The sequence below is a fragment of the Colias croceus genome, chromosome 15, assembly GCF_905220415.1.
Source record: "Colias croceus chromosome 15, ilColCroc2.1".
Lineage (NCBI taxonomy): Eukaryota > Metazoa > Arthropoda > Insecta > Lepidoptera > Pieridae > Colias > Colias croceus.
In genome coordinates, this window is record NC_059551.1 from 650,718 (window position 1) to 676,116 (window position 25,399).

The 25,399-nt window shown below is 33.9% G+C and overlaps 4 protein-coding genes across 6 annotated transcripts; 3 read left to right on the forward strand and 1 right to left on the reverse strand.

The window, feature by feature from the left end:
• The first annotated feature begins 690 nt into the window (after window positions 1-690).
• LOC123698168 (nucleoporin-like protein amo1) lies at window positions 691-2,448 on the forward strand. Its single transcript, XM_045644765.1, has 3 exons — window positions 691-960; window positions 1,092-1,321; window positions 1,553-2,448. Exons 1-3 carry the CDS (start codon window positions 867-869, stop codon window positions 2,411-2,413), a joined length of 1,185 nt encoding a protein of 394 aa, XP_045500721.1. The 5' UTR covers window positions 691-866; the 3' UTR covers window positions 2,414-2,448.
• Window positions 2,449-3,144: 696 nt separating this feature from the next.
• On the reverse strand, window positions 3,145-6,579 carry LOC123697887 (U5 small nuclear ribonucleoprotein 40 kDa protein). The gene is made up of 6 exons (XM_045644453.1): window positions 6,377-6,579; window positions 6,112-6,238; window positions 5,583-5,786; window positions 4,397-4,639; window positions 3,984-4,162; window positions 3,145-3,344 (listed from the first exon to the last, which is right to left on the reverse strand). Exons 1-6 carry the CDS (start codon window positions 6,491-6,493, stop codon window positions 3,165-3,167), a joined length of 1,050 nt encoding a protein of 349 aa, XP_045500409.1. The 5' UTR covers window positions 6,494-6,579; the 3' UTR covers window positions 3,145-3,164.
• A 760-nt stretch (window positions 6,580-7,339) lies between these two features.
• Window positions 7,340-17,193, forward strand: LOC123697970 (stimulator of interferon genes protein-like). 3 transcript variants are annotated; one of them, XR_006752324.1, is made up of 8 exons: window positions 7,340-7,468; window positions 8,136-8,186; window positions 8,452-8,690; window positions 9,026-9,286; window positions 14,415-14,580; window positions 15,652-15,765; window positions 16,155-16,321; window positions 16,361-17,193. XR_006752324.1 is itself a non-coding variant. In XM_045644544.1 (7 exons), exons 1-7 carry the CDS (start codon window positions 7,399-7,401, stop codon window positions 16,250-16,252), a joined length of 999 nt encoding a protein of 332 aa, XP_045500500.1. In that variant the 5' UTR covers window positions 7,340-7,398; the 3' UTR covers window positions 16,253-17,193. The 3 variants fall into 3 exon arrangements, 2 of the variants coding, with proteins under 2 accessions (XP_045500500.1, XP_045500501.1); XM_045644544.1 differs by having other exon boundaries at window positions 16,155-17,193; XM_045644545.1 differs by lacking the exon at window positions 8,136-8,186 and having other exon boundaries at window positions 16,155-17,193.
• Window positions 17,194-17,922: 729 nt separating this feature from the next.
• LOC123697915 lies at window positions 17,923-24,666 on the forward strand. Its single transcript, XM_045644487.1, has 3 exons — window positions 17,923-18,206; window positions 18,697-23,410; window positions 23,639-24,666. Exons 1-3 carry the CDS (start codon window positions 17,993-17,995, stop codon window positions 24,624-24,626), a joined length of 5,916 nt encoding a protein of 1,971 aa, XP_045500443.1. The 5' UTR covers window positions 17,923-17,992; the 3' UTR covers window positions 24,627-24,666.
• Window positions 24,667-25,399: the final 733 nt, after the last annotated feature.

Here is a 25,399-nt window from a genome sequence, read left to right on the forward strand (position 1 = left end):
ACGGACCTAACGGTAAAGAATACGATTTTGATAAAATTCGCCAATTTTGCTATGGATGGGGTGCTAAAGTGTAACTTTTTTATACCTAAAATTAAAAAAAAAAATTATTAAAAAAAAACTAAAGGGGACCTAACGAAAAAATTGTGGGACCTTATAGGACCTAACGGAGACCTATCGATTAAGGTCATTTTTGACCCAAAATTCTATGGATGGGGTGCTAAAGTGCACTTTTTTTATACCTAAAATTTAAAAAATTATTTAAAAAAAAACTAAAGGGGACCTAACGAAAAAATTGTGGGACCTTAAAGGACCTAACGGGGACCTAACGATCAAGGTCATTTTCGACCCAAAATTCCATAGATGGGGTGCTAAGTTTGCACTGGTGCGTGACTCTGCTTCTGTTGGTCTTAGCGTGATGTCTATAGCCTTCCTCGATAAATGGGCTATCTAACACCGAAAGAATTTTTCAAATCGGACCAGTAGTTCCCGAGATAAGCGCGTTCAAACAAACAAGCAAACTCTTCAGTTTTATAATTTTAGTATAGATATTATTTTTATGAGTATTTTTACACGACAAAAATGTGTATACAATCCTCAATCCTGACAGCTGTGAGTTGTCAAATAAGATGACATTATTTGACTTTTGACTTTGAGGTTTCCTTATTATATTACTCTATGGGTTTCCTCCAGTTTCCTAATTCCTGATTCCTCGTCGGTTTTTAAAATTAAAACTACAATTAAGTATTGCAATTTTCAAATACATATTGTGATTTTTTTTATTTTGATACACATCAGTACCCTGATGTAATACGGGAAATCATAGAAATGATGTAAATATTTAAGAAGAACAAATACAATCGAGGAAAATGGTTATTTGTAAATATTTTCAACAAGGCTGTTGTCGTTATGGACAAAATTGCAGATATGAACATGTTTATAGTTCGAAATACACCTACCATGGTGAGTAAACATTACTCTTACATTATTACTAACTATCTTGGGAAAAACATTAGTATTACCCGAATTATTACCGTGAGATTTGGATATCTCTTAGTTAAAACTCGAGTTAATATTTTATTTTTAACTTATAGCAGGCTCAAACCAGCAACAAGCACCAGCAAGCAATACAATAACAGATGAACAGTTAATCAATCAAGTACACCAAGATATACAAGCGGCACTTAAGGGAGGACAGTGGATATCGAGTTGTTATTCACCATATAAAGAAAAAGCATGCTTTCCCGGTATTGCGGACTTGTCACAGGAAGAGGCTAGATTGATTATATATGAAGCTAAAGCTAATAATACCTTGGATCAAGCGGTGAGTGAACTTATAACAATAAGTTGAATTTATTTCCATTAACATTTAATTCTTGTTGTAAACGTAACTTATAAGGTAAAATCTTTGTTTGTGGAAAAATCTAAATAACAAATAGGTCAGATGTTACTTTGATAATCCTACAAACTAATATCAAATCCTTCAATACTATTTTCACACACAGATGCATTAGTTACTGTGTAAATAAATAATGTTTAATAATTTCATTTACAGGTCACATACATGAACAATTTATTTAAAGAAACCAGACAGAAGTATGAACAATTAGTACAACCGTCGGCTCAAATAATTAAGATTTTAAGAAGCTTGTACAATGGAGACGCAGTATCATCTCCTTTTGGATCTGGTAATCAAGGTTTTGGATCCAACGCTACTTCAATATTTCGCAGTGCAGTACAACAAGATCCCTTTAAAAACCAACAAGCTGGTGTGTTCAGCAATAATGCAAATCAAAGCACATTCAGTCAACAAACCACGAATCCGCAGTCAATTTTTGCTCAAGCACGTCAGAACATATTTGGCCCTTCACAACCGTCAAATATATTCCAAACGCAACCACAAGAAAGTACAACAGCAAAATCGATTTTCGCACAAGCCACTCAAAACAGTTTTAGACAGCCACAGCAACAACAACAAAGTGTTTTTGCAACGAATCAACCACAACAAAATGTTTTCGCGACAAATCAACAACAGAATGTATTTGCAACAAACCCACAGAGTGTTTTTGCAACAAATCAACAACAAAATGTATTTTCGAATAATCAACAACAGAATGTATTTGCAACAAATCCACAGAACGTGTTTGCAATCAACCAATCACAACAAAATGTGTTTTCGAACAATCAACAACAGAATCCATTTGGTGTACAACAAAATCAAACTTCAAATGTATTTCAACAAAATGATGTGTTTGGTGTTTCGAAGAATGCTTTTCAGCAACAGCCTGTTGATGATAGCAACGTTTATAGCAAAATTGAAGACTTGTCTCAGAGTGATTTAGACGCTTTTAACAGTGCGGAGTTCAAATTAGGTTTCATACCAGAATTACCTCCACCTCATAGTTTATATGTTTAAATAGGATGATTAAATAAAAGTAAATTAATAATTAATTTTGTCTTTGACTGGTCCACTATCCACTCAATCTATACATATAATAAATCTGTAGAAAGGTCAATTCTGTACATTGAAAATATTGAAAAAATAAATACCAGGGGGTGTTACTGGATCGATACCAAAATGTGATTAAAAAAATTTTTGTCTGTCTGTCTGTCTGTATGTGAAGGCATCACGTGAAAACTAACGGTTCGATTTCGATGAAACTTGGTATAATTATACCTTATTATCCTGGGCGTAAAATAGGATACTTTTTATCCAGAAAAAATATGCAGAAAAAAATTAATCTTAAATTTTCAGTTTTATCCATAGACGTTGTTCTGTAGAACCGCGAACACACGTTGCGTATTATTATAGGCTTAGCAGTATTTGGGTCCAATCAAGGGCCAATAGATATTTATAAGATGTCATTGTCAGAGTTACTCAAAATTGAAAAATAAACCATCCACGCGAAGACCGACATCCGCGCGGACGGAGTCGCGGGCGGAAGCTAGTAATTTAATATTCTTCATGTTTGAACTTGCTTTTCAAAATATCTTCTGATTTCACCTAATCTCTACTTTCAAATTTTTTTTTCTGGAAATAGCAGTAGTTTCAAAAAAAAAAAGGTATGTTGAAATTTTATAATAAAGTTATCCAAATTTAACCAATTTCGAAAAATCATTCACCAGATCCAAAAAATGAAAAGCAAATTAAGAAATATACATTTATTCTAATTATCGATTTCTCCCAAATATATCTGTTTATCACTAGACGCAGACAGGACAATGGGCTCATTTCTGTGGAAGTTGACATCGTTGACCGCACCATTGTGACCGGGCAGTTTGTACAACACCCGTCGCGATGTTGTGTCCCAAATGTATAGGAATCTGTCTGCTGAACCCGCTGCCACCTGGAATAAAAAAAAATTTAATATTGGAATAGATTTATCTATACTAATATTATAAAGCTGAAGAGTTTGTTTGTTTGAACGCGCTTATCTCGGGAACTAGTGGTCCGATTTGAAAAATAGTATAGCTAGTCCTACTAATATTATAAATGCGAATTTGTGAGGATGTGTGTGTGTGTTTGTTACTCTTTCACACGCAAATTCTACTGAACCGATTACAAGGAAATTTAGCACACATATAGATTAGGTAACTTGGATTAACACATAGGATAGGTTCATCCCGGAAATCCCACGGGATCGGGAACTATGCGGGTTTTCCTTTGAAAACGCGGGCGAAGCCGCGGGCGGAAATCTAGTGTATCATAAATTCAAGTCAACAAACCAATTTTTTGCCTCTTTTTACTTCTTCAAGTAATAAAGACGTAAATATTTAAAGCATTTCAAGCATTCATAACTCATAAACTAGTGATCAGATTTGTATAATTCATTTCAAGCCGTAATCGTTTATAAGCCGCGCTTAATTTCACGTATAAAACAGATTACTTCGCGGTCGTCCACACGAGTCAGGCAATTACCTGACTTTATACCATTATAATTTTAATTTTTTTTAACACTACACCAATAAATAGCACAAAAAATAACCTTAGAACCATCAGGAGACCAGGCACACCGCAGAAGGTTCTTTTCAAAGTTATGCTGGTGTCCCGACATGAGTTTCACACATCTCTCCGAAGGTGCAAACGGTCTGACATCCCATATCCTTAATGTGTTGTCCATTGAGTTGGATAGTAGGTACGAACCGTCGTATGATAGCGCCATACCTGTAAATAAATAAAATTTAATGTTTATCTATTAAACTAAACTTCCTTTAAAAGTGCTTTTGCATAGTCAGAATAGTGAAAAATATATTGTATTGATTAAAAAAAATTTAAATGTCAAACAAAATCCTCCTAATTTTTTTGCATCTGCAACACGAAACAGTCAACAGGAGTGGTTGATTGTCATTTACCAAATTTTTTTACTCAGAGTAAAACATTACCGCTAAACTTACTCACCTGTAACTGTATCCGTGTGTCCTTTAATCTTATAAGATACTGACTTAGTTCTAATATCCCACACTTTAATAACATTATCAAGTCCTCCAGATATGATTTTCTCGGCTGTGTCATTGAATAAAACTGATGTAACTGGGTAGGAACTATCAAGTGACGCGATGGGGTTGCGTTTTCTTGCATCCCACAATTTTATTGTATTGTCATCTGAAGCTGACACTAGAAGTTCTGGTCCTCTTCTTGCTCCTAAAATTAATAAAAAAATTAAGCTTAAGAGGAGGCTCCCTTTCTCATTTCTGGCACTGAGAGACCGGTTACGTTACTAGACGATAATTCAGCCGTAATAAAGTTGAATATCGCGTGCGCTCGTTGATCACGTTCGAGCTCGAAAAGTAAGTCTCAATTCTTATTTCGTTTACAACTAAAGTAATAATTGATCTAGGGAAAAAATATCTTGGGATTCGATAGTAAACTCTATTTTCTTACTGTTAACATTTATTTTAGACATAAAAGTCCAAGTAAATTTAAAAAAAAATGTAATAATCCTTAAAAAAGGCATAATTTTTGAATAAAAAATGAATCGAGGGAAAGTGTTACAATTACGTAACTGTAATACAATAAATCATATAATAAAGTTCCATTTTGATTGTATGTGTGCCTGTTTCAGTATATTAATGCAAATTCACATAAAATTTTAACTACGTGAGCTCCATTTGTTGATATATGTTATTTAGTCTGTCAGTTATTCATTTAAAGTTTAAACTAAAAACAATAGGGATATAAAGGTTTTACCTTTATCGTTTTTATATGACTGCCTAACTTTGTAACATAAACAGGCTGGATTATGCAATGTATGTAATTACATTTAAACACAATTTCAAAACAATTTATGACAATTTTATACTTCTCAAGACAAATTTTATAAATAAACTAGCTGCTCCGCGCGGTTTAACCGCTAGTGTGATGATATATAGCCTATAGCCTACCTCAATAAATGAGCTATCTAACACCGAAAGAATTTTTCAAATTGGACCAGTAGTTCCCGCGATTAGCGCGTTCATACAAGCAAACAAACTCTTCAGCTTTATAATATTAGTATAGGTTTACAATGCAAAACTAAATCTAGTTTCTTAATCTAGTTGCTTTCTTTATTGGCTTTGTATCTGTACTTTAACTATTTGAAACAAACCTGAAACAGAGTTAACAAAGTTCGCATGTCCCTTGAGCTTTTTGATCCTCGTCCCCGTGGGAACATCCCACACGGCTACAGTGTTGTCCGTCGCACACGTGTGCATGTGGGCGCCATCTGGAGAGAAGCACAGCTCCATGATCGCGCCCGTGTGCCCCTTCATCACCATCACATTCTCACACTGGCCGTAAACATTCCATAGAACTGAAATTGTATACAAATAGATTATACATATAATCTCTTACTAATAAAATGTTACCCATTCGCTTTGAACGGATTAGTTACTGCAATAACCTGCCTTGTTTTTATGATTGACGTTTCATGTGAGCAAGAGCAGGACACAGTTATGGTAGAAATTTATCCATTGTTTAACTTTTTATTAGTAAGGCCGTTAGTTTACTAGATTTTTGGCAAATTGTAATTAAAGCAGTTAAATAATCATACAATTTATAAGTGCAAGATGGAGAATATTGTAGGTAGCTTTAATCTTACTCAGTCATATAGTTGCTTAGAGAACTGTGTTACTTACAGATTTGTCTGTCAAATCCTGCAGAGGCGAGATGCTTGCCCTCTGGATGGAATTTAGCAGTGAATATCTCACCCTGATGACCTTCTAGTAACATAATCGGTGCGTACAGATTAGATGTTCGTGGAACCTAAAAAGGATAAAAAATATGGACAGTTACAAATGTTTAGCGACTCTTTTAATAAAGACATCTAAATAAAGAGGTTGCTGATTGTGTTTTGTAATCATGAGAAACATTAAAGACTTTAAAATACCAAAATCAAATTACCGTCGCTGTAACCACAGCTTTTTCTCTAGTACCGGCAACAGATATTTCATGGCGTGTCTTTTTTGCTGGCACAACGGAATATTCATCAGCTTTTCGTTTTATTTCTAACTCTGGCATTTTTAAATATATTGAATGTAGTTATTGTTTTTAAACAAATACACCGCAAATCACAATTCCAAAACCAACACCACAGTCCACAGAGTACAGAACTACAGAGCTACAGAGTACAGACCACAAAATTCTGTCAAGTGTCAACTGTCAGATCACATCTACCATAGACAAGGACCATCTATGAACTTATAATTAAGAATCTACCACAGATTATGTACTTTCTATTTTGAACAGTTCCTATGTGGTTCACAACTTGATACGGTCGCGTCGTGATGTAATATGCATTGATATTTCTCGTTTTATTTTTTAAAATTTATTACGGCCATTTTACTCATTAGGTTAAGTACTTTCGATATCAGTTTAAAGTTCTTTTGTTATCTGTAATAGTTACGGAAAAATCGCCTGTGCACACTTAACGATTACACCCTGTATAATATTCGTGCACGAGCGATGAAGATTGAAGGAAGATTGCGTAAATATTGTAGTGAGACTTTTTTATATGTGCGTTAAGTTGATTTTGGTATTTTTGAATCTTGATATAGAAGTTACACTTCTGAGATACATGCTCTTTTTTATATATTCGGTCGTGTTATTTAAATTGAATTAATAAAAATATTGTATAGTGATTGTATACTATGGAAAAATTTCAACCGCTCCAAGCAACAAGCAACACTTACAAAGATCTGTCAAGTGTCAACATCAAATGACGTTTAACGGCCAAAATGACGGCGATGCATCATGCAACTGCAACGTTGTTTACAAATTTGGCCACCTACCTACTGTGGCCACCAACTAATTACTAAATGTTGAATCCTCTAAGTTTGAATCAGGAAGAAGTACCATAGCATATAACCAATAGAAGTAGTAAATTACTTACTCTTTTGCTATGGCATTTAGAACTAAATGAAAAAATGGTCCAGGGAGATGGTAGAAATCACATTTTCGTTGTGGAAATTATATTTGCGTTAGGATTATTTATTGGTAAGTTGAGAAACATAATATTTTTTAAATAAATGTGGGGTATCTTGAAAGCTTTTATATAAGACTAATAGGTCATTTTTCTCAGATATGATATTACCGTTAACTATTAGAAAATACGCAGTACTATTATATACTTAAAAATGATTCATAATATTATTAGGAACGTATGTTTATAACCTATTCTCCATTATACCAGTTGGTGTGTTTACATAAGCTTTCTCAGAATATTTTAAATAAAACTATAACAGGAAGTGTAATGGAGCCTTTACTTATATTAGTTTTATAAACAATGAAACCCTTTGATAAGAACAGCCAGTATATTGTTATTGTACAAATGAAATAGTGCTTTAAAAACATTAAACATTGAGATGTATATCTGTTAAGGCAGCCATCCACAATGCTTGATCTAATTCTGCTTTGCAAGACTTAGTTTAATATTCCGATAAAACGTTGGATGTAGTCTGCCTATCCTAAATTTGAGAGAAAAGTTTAAAAGAGGGAATGTTTCTTTATTTTCATACACATTTGAATGGTATGAGAATAATTATATTGAAAACTCTGTTCTGTTCCTCGAGCTAACAAGAATGTTGGCTTAGTAATATCAACATGCCATTTATGAATTATCATGAAATGATTAAATATAGTGCTACTCTTATATTTTGTATAGGTTCAAGCAGTTTTGATACTGATAATAATATTAAATTGGCAGTCACAATTGGTGAGTGATATATATTTTATGATATTATTGTTTGAACCAAATTGATTGTATCATTTAAAATATAGTATCATGTTAATTTATATATAGGATCATTTATAAATATGAACAATTTGGAAATGTAAGAATATTTTGATTTACTGTGTAAAAAAATATTATTGATTTTATTTGAGGCAATGATTTCTACATTTTAAACTATCCACCAATATACCAATAATACCATAGTCCTAAGTTAATTCAAACAATTTATTTTAATTATTTATTTCAGGTCGATACATTGTGTATCTTTTGACAATTAAAGCTTTTCACAAAATTTGTTCAGTGGGTTTTAATGTTATTTACCGTAAATACAAATTTGAATATGATAAAATATTAGAAAAATACAAGAACGACTTGACAGTACTAGTGGTTGCTGCTGGCTTATTGATTTATCAGAAGGAGAAGGTGTTAGAACAAGACTTTGTTCTTTTATACATTGCATTCTTAATCACAAAGTACACTCAAATGGTAATTGCATTATTTTTATTTTATATCTGCCCCAGCAGAGGTTTTTCTTCTCCATTGCTTTTTTTCGTATTTTGTAAGAAAGAAGAACCTTATTTCCATAAGAATCTTCCTTCTGAATTAACAAAAACGATAAAAATATAGCCGAATTGGTGAAGCTATTCTCAAGTGCTTGGCAACACATTTGGTGATTTATTTTTATTATATTATAAAATATCTCATAAACCACATTCAAAATGCTAATACAATTTAGTAGTTGTTATTGGAAAAGAATGCGAATTTTCAAATAATGTTATCAATGTAGTAATGTGTATTTTATGATAATGTTGATGTTCCAGGAGGAAAAACAAAAGTCCATAAATTATGGTATCGGAATGGCGTGTAGTTTCTTCGAGGGTTATCTGGCTCATATTATACCAAGTGATGGAGCTTCATTTGTTGGTTTTGAGGAGAATATAAACATTTATGAGGCAAGGCACAATGTAGTGTTTCCAGTTAAAAAATTGTTTATTATTATAACCAAGTCACTGTATTGCCCTCCGGATTTAAAGCATTTCAATAAGACGGATAAAAACTTACCATACTTGGAAGCATGTCAGGTTAGTATGTATTTGATTTTTTTTTTCATAGCTACTAGTCTAAACCTACCCTTATAAAAATCTACCTTTACGAATTATATATAGATTTTGTTGTCATAACTTTATTTACATACAAAACGATTTTACTCGAAAGCTACTCGACCAATAAATAATATTACCTATTTATCTGGTGTCAATCCAAGAAAATTTTATATCCATAAAAATGCGAGTATAAATAATAAATAAAAAACACTTTATTGTACAATGCACAGATATAAAAATACAACGATAAACAAAATGAATCTTCACCGTACAAATTGGCGGCCTTATCGCTTTAAAGCGATTTCTTCCAGGCAACCTTGGGATATAGGAAAATGAAAAGATTGAAAAAGGTAGATAGTGCATATACAAGGAGTGAATACAAATAAATATAATAGATATAAGTAAGGTATAAAATTACATATAACATAAGAAAGAAAGAAAAACGTGCAGAAGAGGATATAAAAAATTTCAAGTAGAGAAATAGGTAAAACAGAACAGATACAGAATGACTATGAGGACAAATAATATTTTTTAATTGCAGCTTTAAAACTATTCAAAGTTTGCGCTTGCTTTATTGCGGTTGGTAGGGAGTTCCACAATCTTACGGCTTGCACGGTAAAAGATGAATCATAAAATTTGGAGAAGTGAGCAGGCATACAAAGCGTAAGATTGTTAGAGGAGCGCAAATTACGTTCATGAGACGAGCCCATGAATATAAATCTCTTTTTTAAGTAGGAAGGAGTTCTGGGATCGAAAAGGATTGAGTATAGGAGGGACAGGAGATGCGTATTCCGGCGAAGGCGGATAGGAAGCCATCTGAGTTGTGAGCGGAAGTCTGAGATATGGTCGAACTTGCGAAGACCAAAGATAAATCTTATCGCAAAATTTTGAAGGCGTTCTAATTTGTTTAACTGCTCCTCAGTAAGGTCTAAGTAGCTTGCATCAGCATAGTCGAGGATAGGAAGAAGCAAAGATTGTGCAAGCAAAATTTTCGTGGATATGGGCAAAAAATTGCGCAAACGTCTTAGCATTGCAGCAACACCAAAAATCTTACGACTAACAAGATTAATTTGCTCTGTCCAGGACAGGGTTTGGTCGAGAGTAATACCAAGGTTCTTTACAGTAGAACTGTATGCTATTTGAACTCCCTCAATTGAAATCTTAGGTAGATCTGCAACAGAAACTCTGGAGATGTAATAAGGGCTACCTATTACGATTGCTTGGGTTTTATTTGGATTTATATTCAGTCCATATTTATGAGTCCAGCTTACAATAGTCCTAAGATCTTCATTTACACATCTTATTTCTTGTTCTAGACTGTCTATAGTAGAATGCCTATAAATCTGAAGATCGTCTGCATATAGATGGTAGAGAGAAGATATATTAGAAGTTATGGAATTGATAAAAATACTGAAAAGGAGGGGTGACAACACGCCGCCTTGCGGAACGCCAGCAGTAACATCACACCAAGAGGAATACGTATTATCAACACGGATACACTGCCGACGTCCTTGCAAGTAGCTACGAAACCAATCCAACACTGCAGGAGATATATTAAGAGAACTAAGCACAGCTAACAAAATATCAAAATCAACAGTGTTGAAAGCATTAGAAAAATCTAAAAGAGTGAGAATTGTTAGCTGCTTATTATCCATTGCTAGGCGAATATCATCTGTAACCTTGACAAGAGCAGTGACCGTGCTATGTCCAGCTCGGAAACCGGATTGTAGAGGATCTAGGAGGGAGTTTCTCGTTAGAAAAGAGCAAAGCTGCTGCTGCACCATTTTTTCGAGAATTTTAGAAAGAAAGGGGAGAATGGATATTGGGCGGTATTCGGAAAAACAGGAAGGATTGTTCTTTTTAGGGAGTGGGATAATATGAGCATCCTTCCATGCTTGAGGGAAACTAGCGGATGATATAGAGAAATTAAGGATGTGTGATATGATAGGAGTGACTATGTCAAGGATAGGTAAAATCATAGCCCGGCCAATACTGTCACAGCCCATAGCATTCGAAGCAATGGACAATATGTTCTTCTTAATATCACTGTCAGTGAATGGTACGAAATTGAACGGTGGAAAGTTGGGAGTTGGCAGAGAGGAAAGAAAGTTAATAGTATCACGTTTGGTGTTACTATCTAAAGGAGCAACGGAAGAAGTGAAATGTTTATTTAATAGATTAATGTTAGTGCTAAGAGGAACAGAATTATTACATGACTTACCGACCCCAAGAGATTTAAGAAATTTCCAGGTATTTGCTGTGTTGCCGTTCTCAACAGATTTATGAATGTAGCGTCGTTGTGCATCTCTACACATCATATTGCAGCGATTGCGGAGCTTTTTGTACTTCTCTCGATTGATGTCAGAGTTGTTACTTTTGAACCTGGCTTTGGCAAGGTTTTTCTTATGAACTATAGATTTCAGTTCATCAGTAAGCCAGGGAGCTGGAGCATGTTTAATTTTGATAGGTCTAATGGGTGCATGTATATCAAATAACTTTATTATAGCTGAGTTAAACACTTGAACTTTGGAGTCAGCTGTGTCAGATGAAAATACAGAAGACCAATCTATTTTCCTGGCATCTTCAAGAAGACGCTCGACATCCATCCCACGAAAATTACGCTGCAGCAGAACCTTGTGCTTCTTTTTAGGAGGACGTAGGAGGTATGAAAGGAAGATAAGATCATGAAAGGAGAAGGCATCAGCGGAGCATTGTCCGTGTTTTGAAACATGGTCAGTGGAAGAAACAATGATTAAGTCTAGGAGGGAGGGATTACAGCCAGGAGCAAAGTGGGTAGGATTAAGAGGAAGTAAATTTAAGTCACAAGAGGATACAACAGACGATAGTTTTTTACTGCGTGTGTCATTTTTCAAAAGGCATGTATTGAAATCGCCCATAATTAACACATGGTCATAGAGAGGACGTAGGTTTTCTAAGGTTTTCTCAAAAGTAGGGAAATAGTTGAAAAGGAGAGAAGGAACGTAGAATACACCTAACAGGATTTTGACATTGGATAGGATGATTTCAAGTAGGATGTACTCGGCCGCATCATCTGGCGGTGGCTGGGGGGATGTGCTTATGATGGAGAATGGTATGTTATCACGTAAGTAAATAGCAACTCCACCTCCGCCACGGCCGATGCGGTCGTTACGTATTAAGTTGAAGCCAGGAAGAGAATAGCTAGTGGAAGAAAGACAGGGTTTGAGCCATGTTTCGGAGATGAGGAGGGCGTGGATAGGAGTATTGGTAAATGATGCAAGTAAATCATTGAAATGAGCCGGAATACTTTGGGAATTTAAATGGATAACATTGAAATTTTTTGATACATTGGAGAATACCGCGGCAAGCGATTTATCTAGAGCAACATAATCTGTGCTGAGGAAACTATCATTCAAGCTATTACTCGAACTATTTATACTATAAAAGGAATCACTGCATTCGCTATCACTAATTGAAGCTATAGTTGAATTAATTAAATATAATTTTATAACTAAACAAAAAGTACAATAGTTATAAATAAAATAAAGAAATTATATATTTAAGCAAATAAATAATAAATACGTGTATTATAAATATATTAATAAAATATATATTAAAAAAGTTTTCCTATAACCGCCAGCAGCGCTTGGAGTATTATTTGTGTAAATCACATTATAAAACATACAACGGAACGGATCATATTAATTAATTATTATTATTCAAAATGGCAACATTGACAACCATGATTGACAGTAAAACTGAGTTTGACAGTTCACAATCAAAACAAAACAAAACATTGAAATGACAATTGACATATTATGAATTATTAAGATTGAAAATATCAAAGTCAAGAGTGAACAAAAATACAAAAAATACATGTGAATAGAGGGTAAAAAATAAGGAGCAATAATACCACAGCTTAAATAGAATTTTGTGAAGTGAATGAAATAAACAGATAAACTAGAGTACCTAACAAGAATGAAATAAAAGGAAATGTTATAGTACAGGTGCAGTGGTATAACCTCACAGATTTGAATCACCTTAAATTTCACTTTTTAACACGCTTGGGACGTGAGCCGGCTGTAGCTTTGGTGTCTTTAGCGTTATTGGATGCAGCAGTAGATTCCTCCGAGCTATCACAAGCGATTAAGTCAAGATCTTCGGATGAAACCACTCGGTGGCGGACTCCATCGGAGGTCCGGATGATAATACTCCCCTCAAGCGTCCAACATCTTGGAATACCAAACTTTTTGCGTGCAGCCATAAAAGTGTCATGCCTGGCCTTTGTGAGATACTCCGAGACAGTAATACCAGTGTTCTTGAAACAAGTTTTAGAGAACCAAACATGATCCCTCATTGGCAAACTTCTAAATTTGACTACAATAGGCCGGGGCTTATCCGTATTGCCACGACCCAAACGATGACAGCGACTAAAGCTTTCGGGTACAACATCAGGCTTTTGAAGCCGGTCAGCGAGCACTTTAGCGACCAGTGCAGCGGTATCTTCTTTTCTCTCCTCAGTAACTCCATGCACAAGTAGCATTTTGCGGCGAGATCGAGTTTCCTGCTGGTCGGATATTTTAAAAAGTAACTCAACTTGTGCGTGCAAGGTCTTCAGTGAGGTCATCACAAAAGAGCGGAATTCATAAAATTCAGAAGACACAACATTTGAATTAGGTGAAGTTGGTGCTGTTCCATGTAGGGTTTTTTCAAACTCTGCCATCTTTGAGGTGAATAATTCAGTCATCTCTGTCAGTGATTGCTTGATAGAGTCCATAGTGACTTAGTGGTTGATCAATATTTGAAAGTTGTAAATAGTTTTATAAAATAACTTAAGGAAATACGTTGCTGGTAGGTACAGATCTTACTCAGCCATAAATTCACACTTGTTAAACACTTTAAATATTAAATATACAATTATTTTTGAGAGCACAGAAAAATACGTTAATCTAGGCACACACCTACCCTCAAAAAAGGTATGTACAATGTACATCACAGTCAACCAAAAGTTGAAATGTTTTGGTCAAGTCGAGCTATGTCACTGCACGAGTTGGATAGCAATTGCTTATACCATATACCGTACCGTTTACAAATATGTGGTATCTAAGTCTAACCAAATGTTGGCCAGTCGCTAGAGGCCATAGAGAAGGATGTGGCCGCGGTGAAGAACCGCAGGTACCGGAACAGCGCATACAAGATACACCGAGCAGCCCCGCCCCTGTATCTCGCGGTCGAGTGCGCTACCCCACTGCACACGTTGCATAGAGTGCTAGAGAAGCGGGCCCTGTGTGAGGGTGAGGTTCTTGCCTATTATCTATACTAATCACTACATAGTATAAAACAAAGTCGCCTTCTCTGTCCCTAGGTCCCTATGTCCCTTTGTATGCTTAAATCTTTAAAACTACGCAACGGATTTTGATGCGGTTTTTTTGACGTGACAACGTCTTATAATTCGATAAAGCCGGCTGCACGCACGAAAAAACATGACTCATGCGGCGTTACCTCGCTCTGACTCATCTGAGGCGTTCCATGTAAGGCTTGAAGTGTGAGCGAGAGCGCGGAACTAGCGACAAAGAAGCACAATCGGACGTTGTCACGTTCAACTATCGTCAGTAAACCGACTTTACAGACAACCAATTTTTTAAATAGATAGAGTGATTCAAGAGGAAGGTTTTAGTATATAATTTATTAGGTTTTAGACAAAGCAGGCGAAGCCGCCGGCGGTAAGCTAGTATATTGTAATAAATAAATATTTTATGACTATTTTCACACACGGCACCATCTGATCCCATACTAAGCTTTTGCTTGTGTTATAGAAACCAGATGGCGGATGAACATACATAATATATACATTTAAATAAATACTTAAATTATATAATTATGAAGCTGAAGAGTTTGTTTGTTTGAACGTGCCAATCTCAGGAACTACTGGTCCTATTTGAAAAATTTTATTATATAGCCCATTCATCGAGGAAGGCTATTGGCTATATATAATTACGCTAAGACCAACAGGAGCGGAGCCACGCGGGTAAAATCGCGAAGCGCAGCTAGTGTTTAATAAAAAAGAGCATGTGTGCTGAGTACACGTGGCTGAAGTGAAACTTCTTTGGCACGATTCAAAGATACCAAAATTGCCGCCTTACTTAATGACGTGACGGTATTACCCTGACGCGGCCTTGAAATTTTATTCTCAACGCGCCTTAAAAAGTTTCGCTTATTTTTTTTTCATATTTTTCTGAACCTAAAAATTTGATTAAGAAATAAATAACTTTCATTTTCAACACACAAAAAATGTAATGTGCAAATATTCAGTATATACATATCTGTATAACTAATAAGCTTAATTTACTTTAATTTGTTTTCAGAACTCGGCACAGTAAATGTGAAGGAAGTTGTCGACGACTTTTGTAGAACGCTCGGAACGCTTATCGAGAAAAGCCCCGACTGCCGCGGGAAGTGTGTGCTCGTGCACTTTGATGGTGAATTTCCAGTCAATCCATTATCTATATAAAAAATTAATAAAACAAACATAAAAAGACCGTGTATGTCGAGCACACGTGGCAGAAGTGAAACTTCTTTGGCAAGGTTCAAAGATAACAAAATCGTCGCCTTAGTCCGTGAGGTAACGGTATTTCCATAACGCGACCTTAAAATTTTACTCTCAACGCGCTTAAAGAAGTTTCACTTCAATAATCTATATTAAAAAAAATTCTGCTCCTGTTCAGTGGACATTTTATTATATTGTTTGTGTAGTTAATTTTTAATGTAGTTTTTTGCGACATGTACGTAACACAAATTATGTATTTGCGACATGTACATAACACATAATATTATGTATTTATAATAATTATTAAGTGTTCATTTTCAGATAAAGATCCAAACCAGAATCTCGCAGACGTGCTTATAGAAAAAATACGTGAATTGGAGCCAAAGTTTGAAAGTATGATTAAGCAAGACAGGTTTTAACCTCTCTTTCTATCACTTAGAGATATCTTTTATTGAATCAAGAAAGCATATTTTTGTTATTAGAGTAAGAGTTATTTCTTGTCATTTTTATTCGCTCAGTCTAATGTTATATTTGTAAGTTATAGAAAGGGACAGGTATAGATTCTATAGACAAACAAGACTTAAAATATAGACTATAAGTCAAATTTTTATGTTTTTTTTTTTTTTTATAATGGCAAGAAGATATGACTATTTCCCAGTGTCAAGTAAATTTTTATGTTAAATTTAATCATAGGATATTTTTTTTATAAAGTTTTTTTTATTTTTATTACCTAACTATTGTTTTTAAGCGTTTTTGATAAATCTTATAAATTAAATACGCTTACAACGCATACGAGTACATACGAGTACAACATGTATAAATGTTAACAGTGAATTACTTTGGCCAATAAACCTGTTACATTGTTAGTTATTATACATTTGCTGTCTTTAAATGTAAATATTCAATTTTCTAAATAGTAGTTACCTATATGAAGATGGTGTTGAATGCTAAGTCACTAGCCAACAGATAGCCAGTATATACCTTATATTATATATTTTTGTCTAAATTAGTATTAAGAAAAATGTTCTGAATTTTAATGAATAGCATAAGAACTATTTTTTACATTTTTTAAACGGAAGGCCTCAATGTATAGTTTTTTAAGTGCATAGGCACCATAGTTTCATAACTAACTGCTAAATAACGAAATATTTTATAACCTGTTTAGATTTACGAAAGTTAATAGAATATAATATTTTATTAGAGGGTCGTCATTAATTCAATGGCTGTACCTTAAATATGTGAGTCCTGCTATTTTATAAGTTTAAATACTAAATATTTAATGTGCTCGGCGCGAATATAAGAATTTTATTAATTTTGAAATTATCTTAATATTTTGATACGAGTTATTATTAAATGATGACAATTATTTTACCTAGTTTTATTTACCACCCTATAAAAAAACCCGAGATCCAACCTGTGCAAAGGGGGGCTAACTCCCCCTATAAATTTATAAAGAATAGAAAAAATTCGATCATGAGGTGGACTCGGACCCGCATCCTTTCGCGACAAACCGGGGCGAAAGGATGCGGGTTCGAGTCCCGCCTCGTGGTCGAATTTTTTCTATTCTTTATAAATTTATAAAGCATTTGAATGCCATTAAACCAAAAATATCAAATTCAACAAAAAAAGGTCGTGTTCCATCGTTACAATATTGTTAGCCAGTAGGTACTTAAAATAAATTTACCATGACGAATATATTCTAGTAACAGGTGGTTTTCATAATAATTATAACATATTGTTCTGTGATTCTAGTATACATCAACTACTGGAATCACAGACATGAGGAAGAGTCACAGGAAGAGTGATATTCAGTTTATCACTCAAGACTACTCAAAACATCTTTCTCACCAACAGTACTGTTTTATCGCCTATACATTTTTAAACAATTAATGTTTGTAAAAAAGATGGTATCAGTACCAAAATTAGTCTTCTTTCTATATAAGAAGAATATATAAATCCATGAGTCCGATAATTTTATATTTATTATCTGTCTTTTTTGACATTTTAAATTTGTCTTTGACATAGAAATTTGACATGATATTGTAAATTGTCATTGTCAATTGTCACAACAAACGCACATGTTATTATTATAGCAGAACATTATTTATAATATTTAATGTCGTAATTATAGATAATTGTTACAGTGAAATATTTAAAATATGGGGAAAAGAAAATACAACGATGATTCCGAAGAATCTGTCAAAAGAAGCAAAAAACCTAGTGCCTCTGAAGACGACAATGAACAAAATGAAGATGCACAACCTCAAAGTGAAATTAATGCTGAGAATGAAAATAAAAAGACGAAAAAGCACCTTAATTTTGATATTAAACACTTCCGAAAAGAGTTAGCGGAAAAACAGGGACAGACAATGGGTGAGGCTATTAATCTAATATCTAATATTCTAATATCTAATATATATAATATAAAGGCGAAAGTTTGTAAGTATGGATGTATGGATGTTTGTTACTCTTTCACGTAAAAACTACTGAACCGATTACAATGAAATTTAGCACACATATAGAGGGTAACTTGGATTAACACATAGGATAGTTTTTATCCCGGAAATCCCACGGGATCGGGAACTATGCGGGTTTTCCTTTGCAAACGCGGACGAAGCCGCGGGCGGAAATCTAAAACTAAAAGTTTTCAACTAGATTCATAACTTCCTATAATTTCAATAACAAAGTATATACTGTTAAAAATTATTAAGATTCCGCTTTTTGTATTATTCACTATTTATATAAAATAATAAACTGGTTATTATTGATATTTCTAACCTCAAGTCACAAATTTAACACTACATTGTTTTGATACTTATTATAATAAGGTTATATATATAATTAAAACATCGATGTATTTCAGCTCTCACACAATTTCTTCAAGTGTGCCTGAACCCAGACAGTGACATAGACTACTTAGCAGAGTACCTTAGAGTGGGAGGCAATTCACATGAAATTTTGCGTCAAATATCAACAGACAACAAAAAGAATCTATCTCTCGCCACACCTACGTTTCATATTTTTCACTTAATCATTCTTAAGGTACAATCATCAATGCCACAAATGATTATGATAACCGAAGAGGCTTGTCGCTACTTCTTAAACACCTTTATACCTACCGTTGAGATCATGATTAGTGAGAACTCAGGGCCTCGGCACAGAAAGATTATACTCAACTTACTAACCTCAATGGTCACAATGAGCTCTGATTTAGGTGTCGAAGTACTAAATCAGCTACCGTTAACACCTAAACATTTACAATATATTGTTGAGAAACCAAATTACAAAGAGAAAGACAATGTGAGGACAGCTTTTGTACATTTCATGACTTCATTCCTTGTTGACGGTCACTTACCGCTAATTAAAGCATTGCTGGAAAAGCAAGGATTACTTCCATTAGTAATACCTGGTTTAATACAGGATGAAGCAGAGGCTGTTGTTATGTTTCTCAATATTTTGGAGAAGAATGTTATCAATAATACATTAATATCGAAAACTCTGAAACTCAAAACATTCAGTCATCAGGTGCTCCACAATTTGTTTAAAGTGTTTAATTGGAAGGGACCTCCGGAATTAAATAATGATGTACGAAATGAGTCGCGCCCAGAAATTCTAATTTTATTGTCAAAAATAATAAAAACATTGTTCACATCTCACAAACTTGGATTGTATTTTGTTGATCCATATCTTGGTACGGGCGAGACGAACAAGAATCAAAATTTATACAAGGCTTTGCTCAGCTTAAAAAGGCCCTGGGAGAATAATTATGAGTGTGACACAGTTCTTGAGATTGTATTTAAATGTCCTGACTTACACAGAGCAGTTATTCATGTGATTGAACAAAGTTTTCAACCACAACATTCACCGATCTGGGAAAAAGCGACGGAATTTACGATTGCACTCGTTAATAAATTGCAACCGGAAGACATGGTACCTCGTTTACAGAACTTGAACTCAATGCAAACAGTGAATTTTATAAGATTTGTGACGTTACCTGTACCATTACTGAAGTTAATGCAAGCAAGTATAGGAACAGATCAACAAATATCATTATACAGTATAAAAGTGCTAGTAAAGATGTTGCAATCACTTAAACGTTTTATGGCCTTGCTGGAGTTGGAAGATTCCAATATAAAATTGATGGAATTAAGAAGTAAACTTGAGTATTTTATTCCGAAGCATGTGCCGGCGCCAAACGTCATTGTTTCATTAATAAATGATATAACAAGTGGTAATGAAAAGGATGAAGTCTCTCAAGATTATAAGCTACCAAAATTGAATACAGCAGATTCTCTTTTATCACTTATAGATTTATTATTGCTCTACAATTACACACATCCTGCATTCTTTGAATCTCTTGAAAGTAGTATTGACATGAAAACTATTTTGGATTTTACGAAGACATTAACGTCAGGTCAGATTTCCCTTTTGAAGTTTAAAGTCGTGTCCTTGTGGTTGATTTTGGATGAAACAGCTATATCTCTTAAAAATCCAATGTTTAAGGATCTATTTCTTATCATGCTGGAAGTTTTTACGAGTGATGAAGAGGACACATGGATAGAAGCGAAAGAAACATTACACAATTTTTTCAAGAACACTGAAATTTTCGAAACCGATGAAAACGAAATACATTTGATGTTGTATTCTTTACGCAATGCACAAGTTAACCCTATATCCATTGTTGCTGATGTAGTAGAATATGTTTTAAAGAATAAAAACGATTTGACTGAATATATTAAAAATCAAATGGTTAATTTCGAGATATCCGATGAGAGTAATGAAGCTAATTTGGATAAATTGTTTAATGATCTAATGAATAATAAAAACACAGAAGATAGTATGTTTTTGGAAAATAAATTGCCTTCTCCATTCATTATTGGATGCATACAGTATATTCAAGGGAACAAAGAGGCCAAAAAGAGTTTAAAAGGATTCTTATCGTTGTTTATAGCTAATTTATTGCATTGCAATTACTCTCCAGAGTTATCGGAAGTTTTAATTGGAGACTCGAAATTAGATGTCAGAAGCTATGTGGCTGATTGGACTACAAAGCCTGTTTCTTTACCGGATACATTAGTAAAAGATGAAATTTTGCTTAAAATATCGAACTCAATCATCAACGACGAAGACAATAATATAACTGACATATTTCCAATATTAATTAGTTCTGAAGATGATTACGACTTTGCACTAGATAGTTTATTTTATAAAATACCTCTACAAAAATCAGACAGCACTCAACTATTTATTTGGGCGAAATATTTAATGTTCTGTGCAGTCGGATTATCCAAAACTGATGAACTAACCGCTGAGAAACAGAAGAAAATCCTAACATATTTCCAAGTAATAATTGCGATTGGAAAAAAACATCACTTCATAAGTACCGTCAGGAATATAATTTTAAATTTATTCAAAAATAATCACTTCCTCAAAATATTTAAGGCATTGGATGTCAGTAAGAAATCGTATATTCTCGTAACTGATTTCTTGTTACAAATTATTACACAGAACAGAGAAATAATTGACTACTTGGACAGAAAACATTTCGTTTTGCGTTCATTCCAACATAAAACTTACACGGAAATTGTAAAGGCATTTATAAAAATAAATAAACGAAAAAATGTAAACAGTGATCATACAATAAAAGTACTAGATATTGTTGGACTCTCGAAAGAAAATGATACCCAAGTATTTGATCTAATTTTTAATACAGAATTAGAGTCTTGTATTAAAGATGATAAAGAACCCAGTGTGGTTATGGAAATATTAAGAGTTTTAATTGAGAAATATTCAAAATCTATTGACTTGGAACTATCAGCGGAAATTGTAACGAAATCCATGAAGTTATACACGGACCTAATAACAAACAAAGATTTTACAATTAATTTAACAGGTTTAGAAAATGCATTAACAGATTATTTTGAAAATAAACCACACCAAGTTGTGCATGTCACAGATGAAGAGTTTAAGAAATTTTTCCATGCAAATACAATACGAAAGTCTACATCCAATCTTGCTTTAGTTTTACTTAAATTCAATAATAAATTCTGTATTGTATACAAAGATGAAATAAATAGACCAGAAATATTAAGTCAAAGAGAACTAACACTGCCACTTGGAAACGCTATTGTGAATCATGGTCAATTTCTCGCAAATAATAAAGAAATCTTGGAAAAACTATATGATGAATATAAGTCCAATATCAATAAATATTTAGAGAAGCCCCATAAAGCGGGACAGGTTTACATAGCTAGTTGGAAGTTGCTGAAGAAACTTATGACGGAATGTATGACGATACCCGATTGTAAAAAAATATTCTCCAAGATCCACAAATTCGAAGTCTTGGATTTAAGTCATGTAAAATTACTCCAAGTTATTTTATACAAAATTTATCTTGACGCTGAAGAAAATAAAATTGAATATTTTATTAATTACATTTCGGCAGTGCTCAATGTAGTGTTGAATTGTTTGAAAGATGAAAAAATTAATGATTTAGATGAAACAATATCATATGTCTATAGTACAACACAAATCTGTAAGATAAAACAATTGGTTGACAATAAAGATGAATTCAAAAAAGTAATAGATGGCGCGACTTGGAAGAATTTTTGCAAAGCGGTTCTAAAAAGTGCTCTGAAAGTAAAAACAGCGGATCAAGATAATAACTTAGGACCGAAACTTCTATCATTACTTACGGTATTAGTCAAGTATTTTTATCCTTTTGATCATGAAGATGTTGCTGTCCTATTCGACATGGTGACATCGCATTCCGAATTCTTAAATGTCATGCTCAGTTATCACAGTCTGGAGATAAAATCTAGGTTGCTCCAATTTCTATATAGCCTTATTACTTTGAACAAATCAATTATGAAATCACAGCAAATACCGGTGTATTTGAGTGCATATCATGCCACGAAGAACCCTTGTGATAGGTTGATATTATCGATTTTACAATACTACGAAAGTAATGGATTACCTGTAAATGAGTACAAACCTTATCTCTGGGGAGATTCAGCCGCTAACTATTACGCTGTTAGGAAGAAGCGTACTGCCTCTCTATGGAGCCATCCTACACCGAATCAAGTACTAAACTTATTTGACAGAGAGATTATCGCGAAAACAGTACGTAACTTCCCAGTTGAGCAAAGATTAGACTACTATTTCGAGCTGCCTGAAACTTGCGAGTCACTAAAAGATGTTACGATTAAGATGTATTTGGAAAATGAACATGTGCAAAAAGCGAAGCTTGCCAAATGTGAGGCCGTACAAGACAATGAGTCAGTAATAAAGGGTTTGTTAAAAAAAGAAGAATACAGTACAATTGTGAATAAATATAAGGAGAGTGATGTGTTATCTGTGTCGCATTTCAATGAAGACGACGAGATATACGATCCAGCTTTTCTGTTTCCCCTCTTAAGTCATTTATTAGCTCCTGGGTCTATGGCGTCGTGTTTCAAGCTGCTCAGAACTGGTCTATTATCGGTCACGGTGGTGGCACTAGGTTCACACTGCCCAATGATGAGGGCTGCTGCTTACCATGTGCTGCATAGATTCTGCATGCTATTGGAGTTGGAAACGTAAGTATTACTTTTTGATTGCATACATTTTTCATTTTTCTAAACGTAACAGTATTTTTTTTGTAACTTTAGTTTTTATAGTTGAATGTTATATTTTCTTGTGTTTGATTCGAATGTTACTAGATTAGTTATTTGATTTTTCTTTTTCTAGTTCAAGTCTATTTTAGATTACCTATTTCTAGTTTATTTTTTCCAATATAGTTAAAATATTTATCAAATTTATTGCAGGAGACACAAAAATGACAAGCTGCTGTTAACAGATTTCGTCACGACGCTGCGCCAGAGTTTAACAAAAGCAATGAAAGATGCAGGCAAAGAAGATAGTATTTTCGGTGACTTGAAGAACCCAAAATTACCAGCGATTGGCGTGTTATATTTAGCCAAGGCATTAACAGTTTGTACTGCGCCCTCCGAGCCTCTCTACAAACCAGTTAATAACTTCTTAATAGCAAAACAATTTGTGGATCTATCTATTGTCCCAGACTTTCTTAGTCTTTTCCATGATAATGAAGTGGAAAGCCTCGAAAGACGACTCTGGATACTAGACGTGATGACGAATGGCATCAAAACAATGATTGACGTTGTTGTTGTATTCAAAAGCATGTGTTTAAAGATGCTCATGGATTTCTACACGACGGTGCTCTGCGACAAACGGACTAAAGTTAAAATTATCAGAGTCATAAATTCAATAGTCGCTATACCAAAAGCCTTTGAAATATTACTCGAAGGGCACGGCCTTATGGCGTGGTTACATTCTATTGTCTGGTACATCGCTAAAGACGATAAGGTAGTCGTTGAAAAGATTATTGTTTTAATAAAAACTATTATCGAGAGTATGAACATAAATACTTTCCACAAACAAATGAGACTCAAAGTTTCTGATGTTAAAGTTAAAAGCGACGTGGAATACGAAATATTAAGTTTTATTTACGAAATATTGAATCATGTGGATTGTTATGACGTTGACGATGTTATTTCTTACGTTAATCTTTATAATTTAATATCTAAAAGGACTATTAAGTTTTTGACAAAGAAACAGGTAATAAATGTTGTACAAAAATGTAGTAAAAAAATCAAAGGCTCGGAGAGCGTTAAGATTATAAGTCAAGCTTTAGTTTTGAAAAATCCTAGTATGTTAAGGAGCAAAATTGTTAAAAATGACGGTAGTAGATTGGTAAGAGAATTAGACATGCTTGTTGATGCTTATATTTCATAGATATAAGATAATAATTTAAATAAATACTATTGTATTATAACAAGTTTTTTTATTTATTTGCCCAGTTAAATATGTTTTATGCCTATTGCAACTTGATAATAATTAGATATTGTTTGCGTTTATTACCATCGTTATTTGCCTGTTTTTCATTATCTTCCACTGCTGAAATACTAATTTGTAAACGCAATCCATGTGGGTCGAAATTGTTATCTTAATCAACCATCATGACAAGTTCCCACACACACATACCTCATTACTTTTGGATTTCTAAGCTCGATCAATCTTGTACAATGTTTGTAGGTTTTCACAGAACGCAGAAATATATTTTTCATGTTCAAATTTCTGCGTACATACCTATCTATCTTTCTTATTAGAAACATAGGTACATTTGAACGTTATTCGTCTTGTTGTAATCAGAGCCAAGAAATGGTGAAACTTGTTAACTCTGCGATGTAATGTTATCTTGCGGATATGTCGATAGGTGTCGATAGATAGTGATAGCGATAGCTACAATTACACTGTCCCTTCTCTAGCTATAAATTTTAAGCAAATAGGTACCTAATAGATTTAAGGAAAGTCTACACTAATTGTCAACCGTAGCGCAAACTGCATATTTTCTTGACAAGTTATGACTGACTATGTTATGAATTCTATCCTGCAGACTTACCTGCAGATTAGATTTAATATGAGTGTTTATAATCCAACTTCAAATACCCCAAAACTTTCTGGGCGTAGGCGTAGTACTTATTAGAAAATTATAACCATGTGACCGT

Coding starts and splice junctions, on each gene's coding strand:
- LOC123697915 (XM_045644487.1), top strand. CDS start 17,993: ATGGGGAAAAGAAAATACAACGATGATTCCGAAGAATCTGTCAAAAGA. Junction 18,207..18,696: donor AAAACAGGGACAGACAATGG/GTGAGGCTATTA, acceptor GATGTATTTCAG/CTCTCACACAATTTCTTCAA. Junction 23,411..23,638: donor ATGCTATTGGAGTTGGAAAC/GTAAGTATTACT, acceptor AATTTATTGCAG/GAGACACAAAAATGACAAGC.
- LOC123698168 (XM_045644765.1), top strand. CDS start 867: ATGGTTATTTGTAAATATTTTCAACAAGGCTGTTGTCGTTATGGACAA. Junction 961..1,091: donor TTCGAAATACACCTACCATG/GTGAGTAAACAT, acceptor TTTAACTTATAG/CAGGCTCAAACCAGCAACAA. Junction 1,322..1,552: donor ATAATACCTTGGATCAAGCG/GTGAGTGAACTT, acceptor TTTCATTTACAG/GTCACATACATGAACAATTT.
- LOC123697887 (XM_045644453.1), bottom strand. CDS start 6,493: ATGCCAGAGTTAGAAATAAAACGAAAAGCTGATGAATATTCCGTTGTG. Junction 4,163..4,396: donor ACACACGGATACAGTTACAG/GTGAGTAAGTTT, acceptor ATTTATTTACAG/GTATGGCGCTATCATACGAC. Junction 3,345..3,983: donor GGTCTCCTGATGGTTCTAAG/GTTATTTTTTGT, acceptor TTTTTATTCCAG/GTGGCAGCGGGTTCAGCAGA.
- LOC123697970 (XM_045644544.1), top strand. CDS start 7,399: ATGGTCCAGGGAGATGGTAGAAATCACATTTTCGTTGTGGAAATTATA. Junction 7,469..8,135: donor TGCGTTAGGATTATTTATTG/GTAAGTTGAGAA, acceptor TATTTTGTATAG/GTTCAAGCAGTTTTGATACT. Junction 8,691..9,025: donor TCACAAAGTACACTCAAATG/GTAATTGCATTA, acceptor TTGATGTTCCAG/GAGGAAAAACAAAAGTCCAT.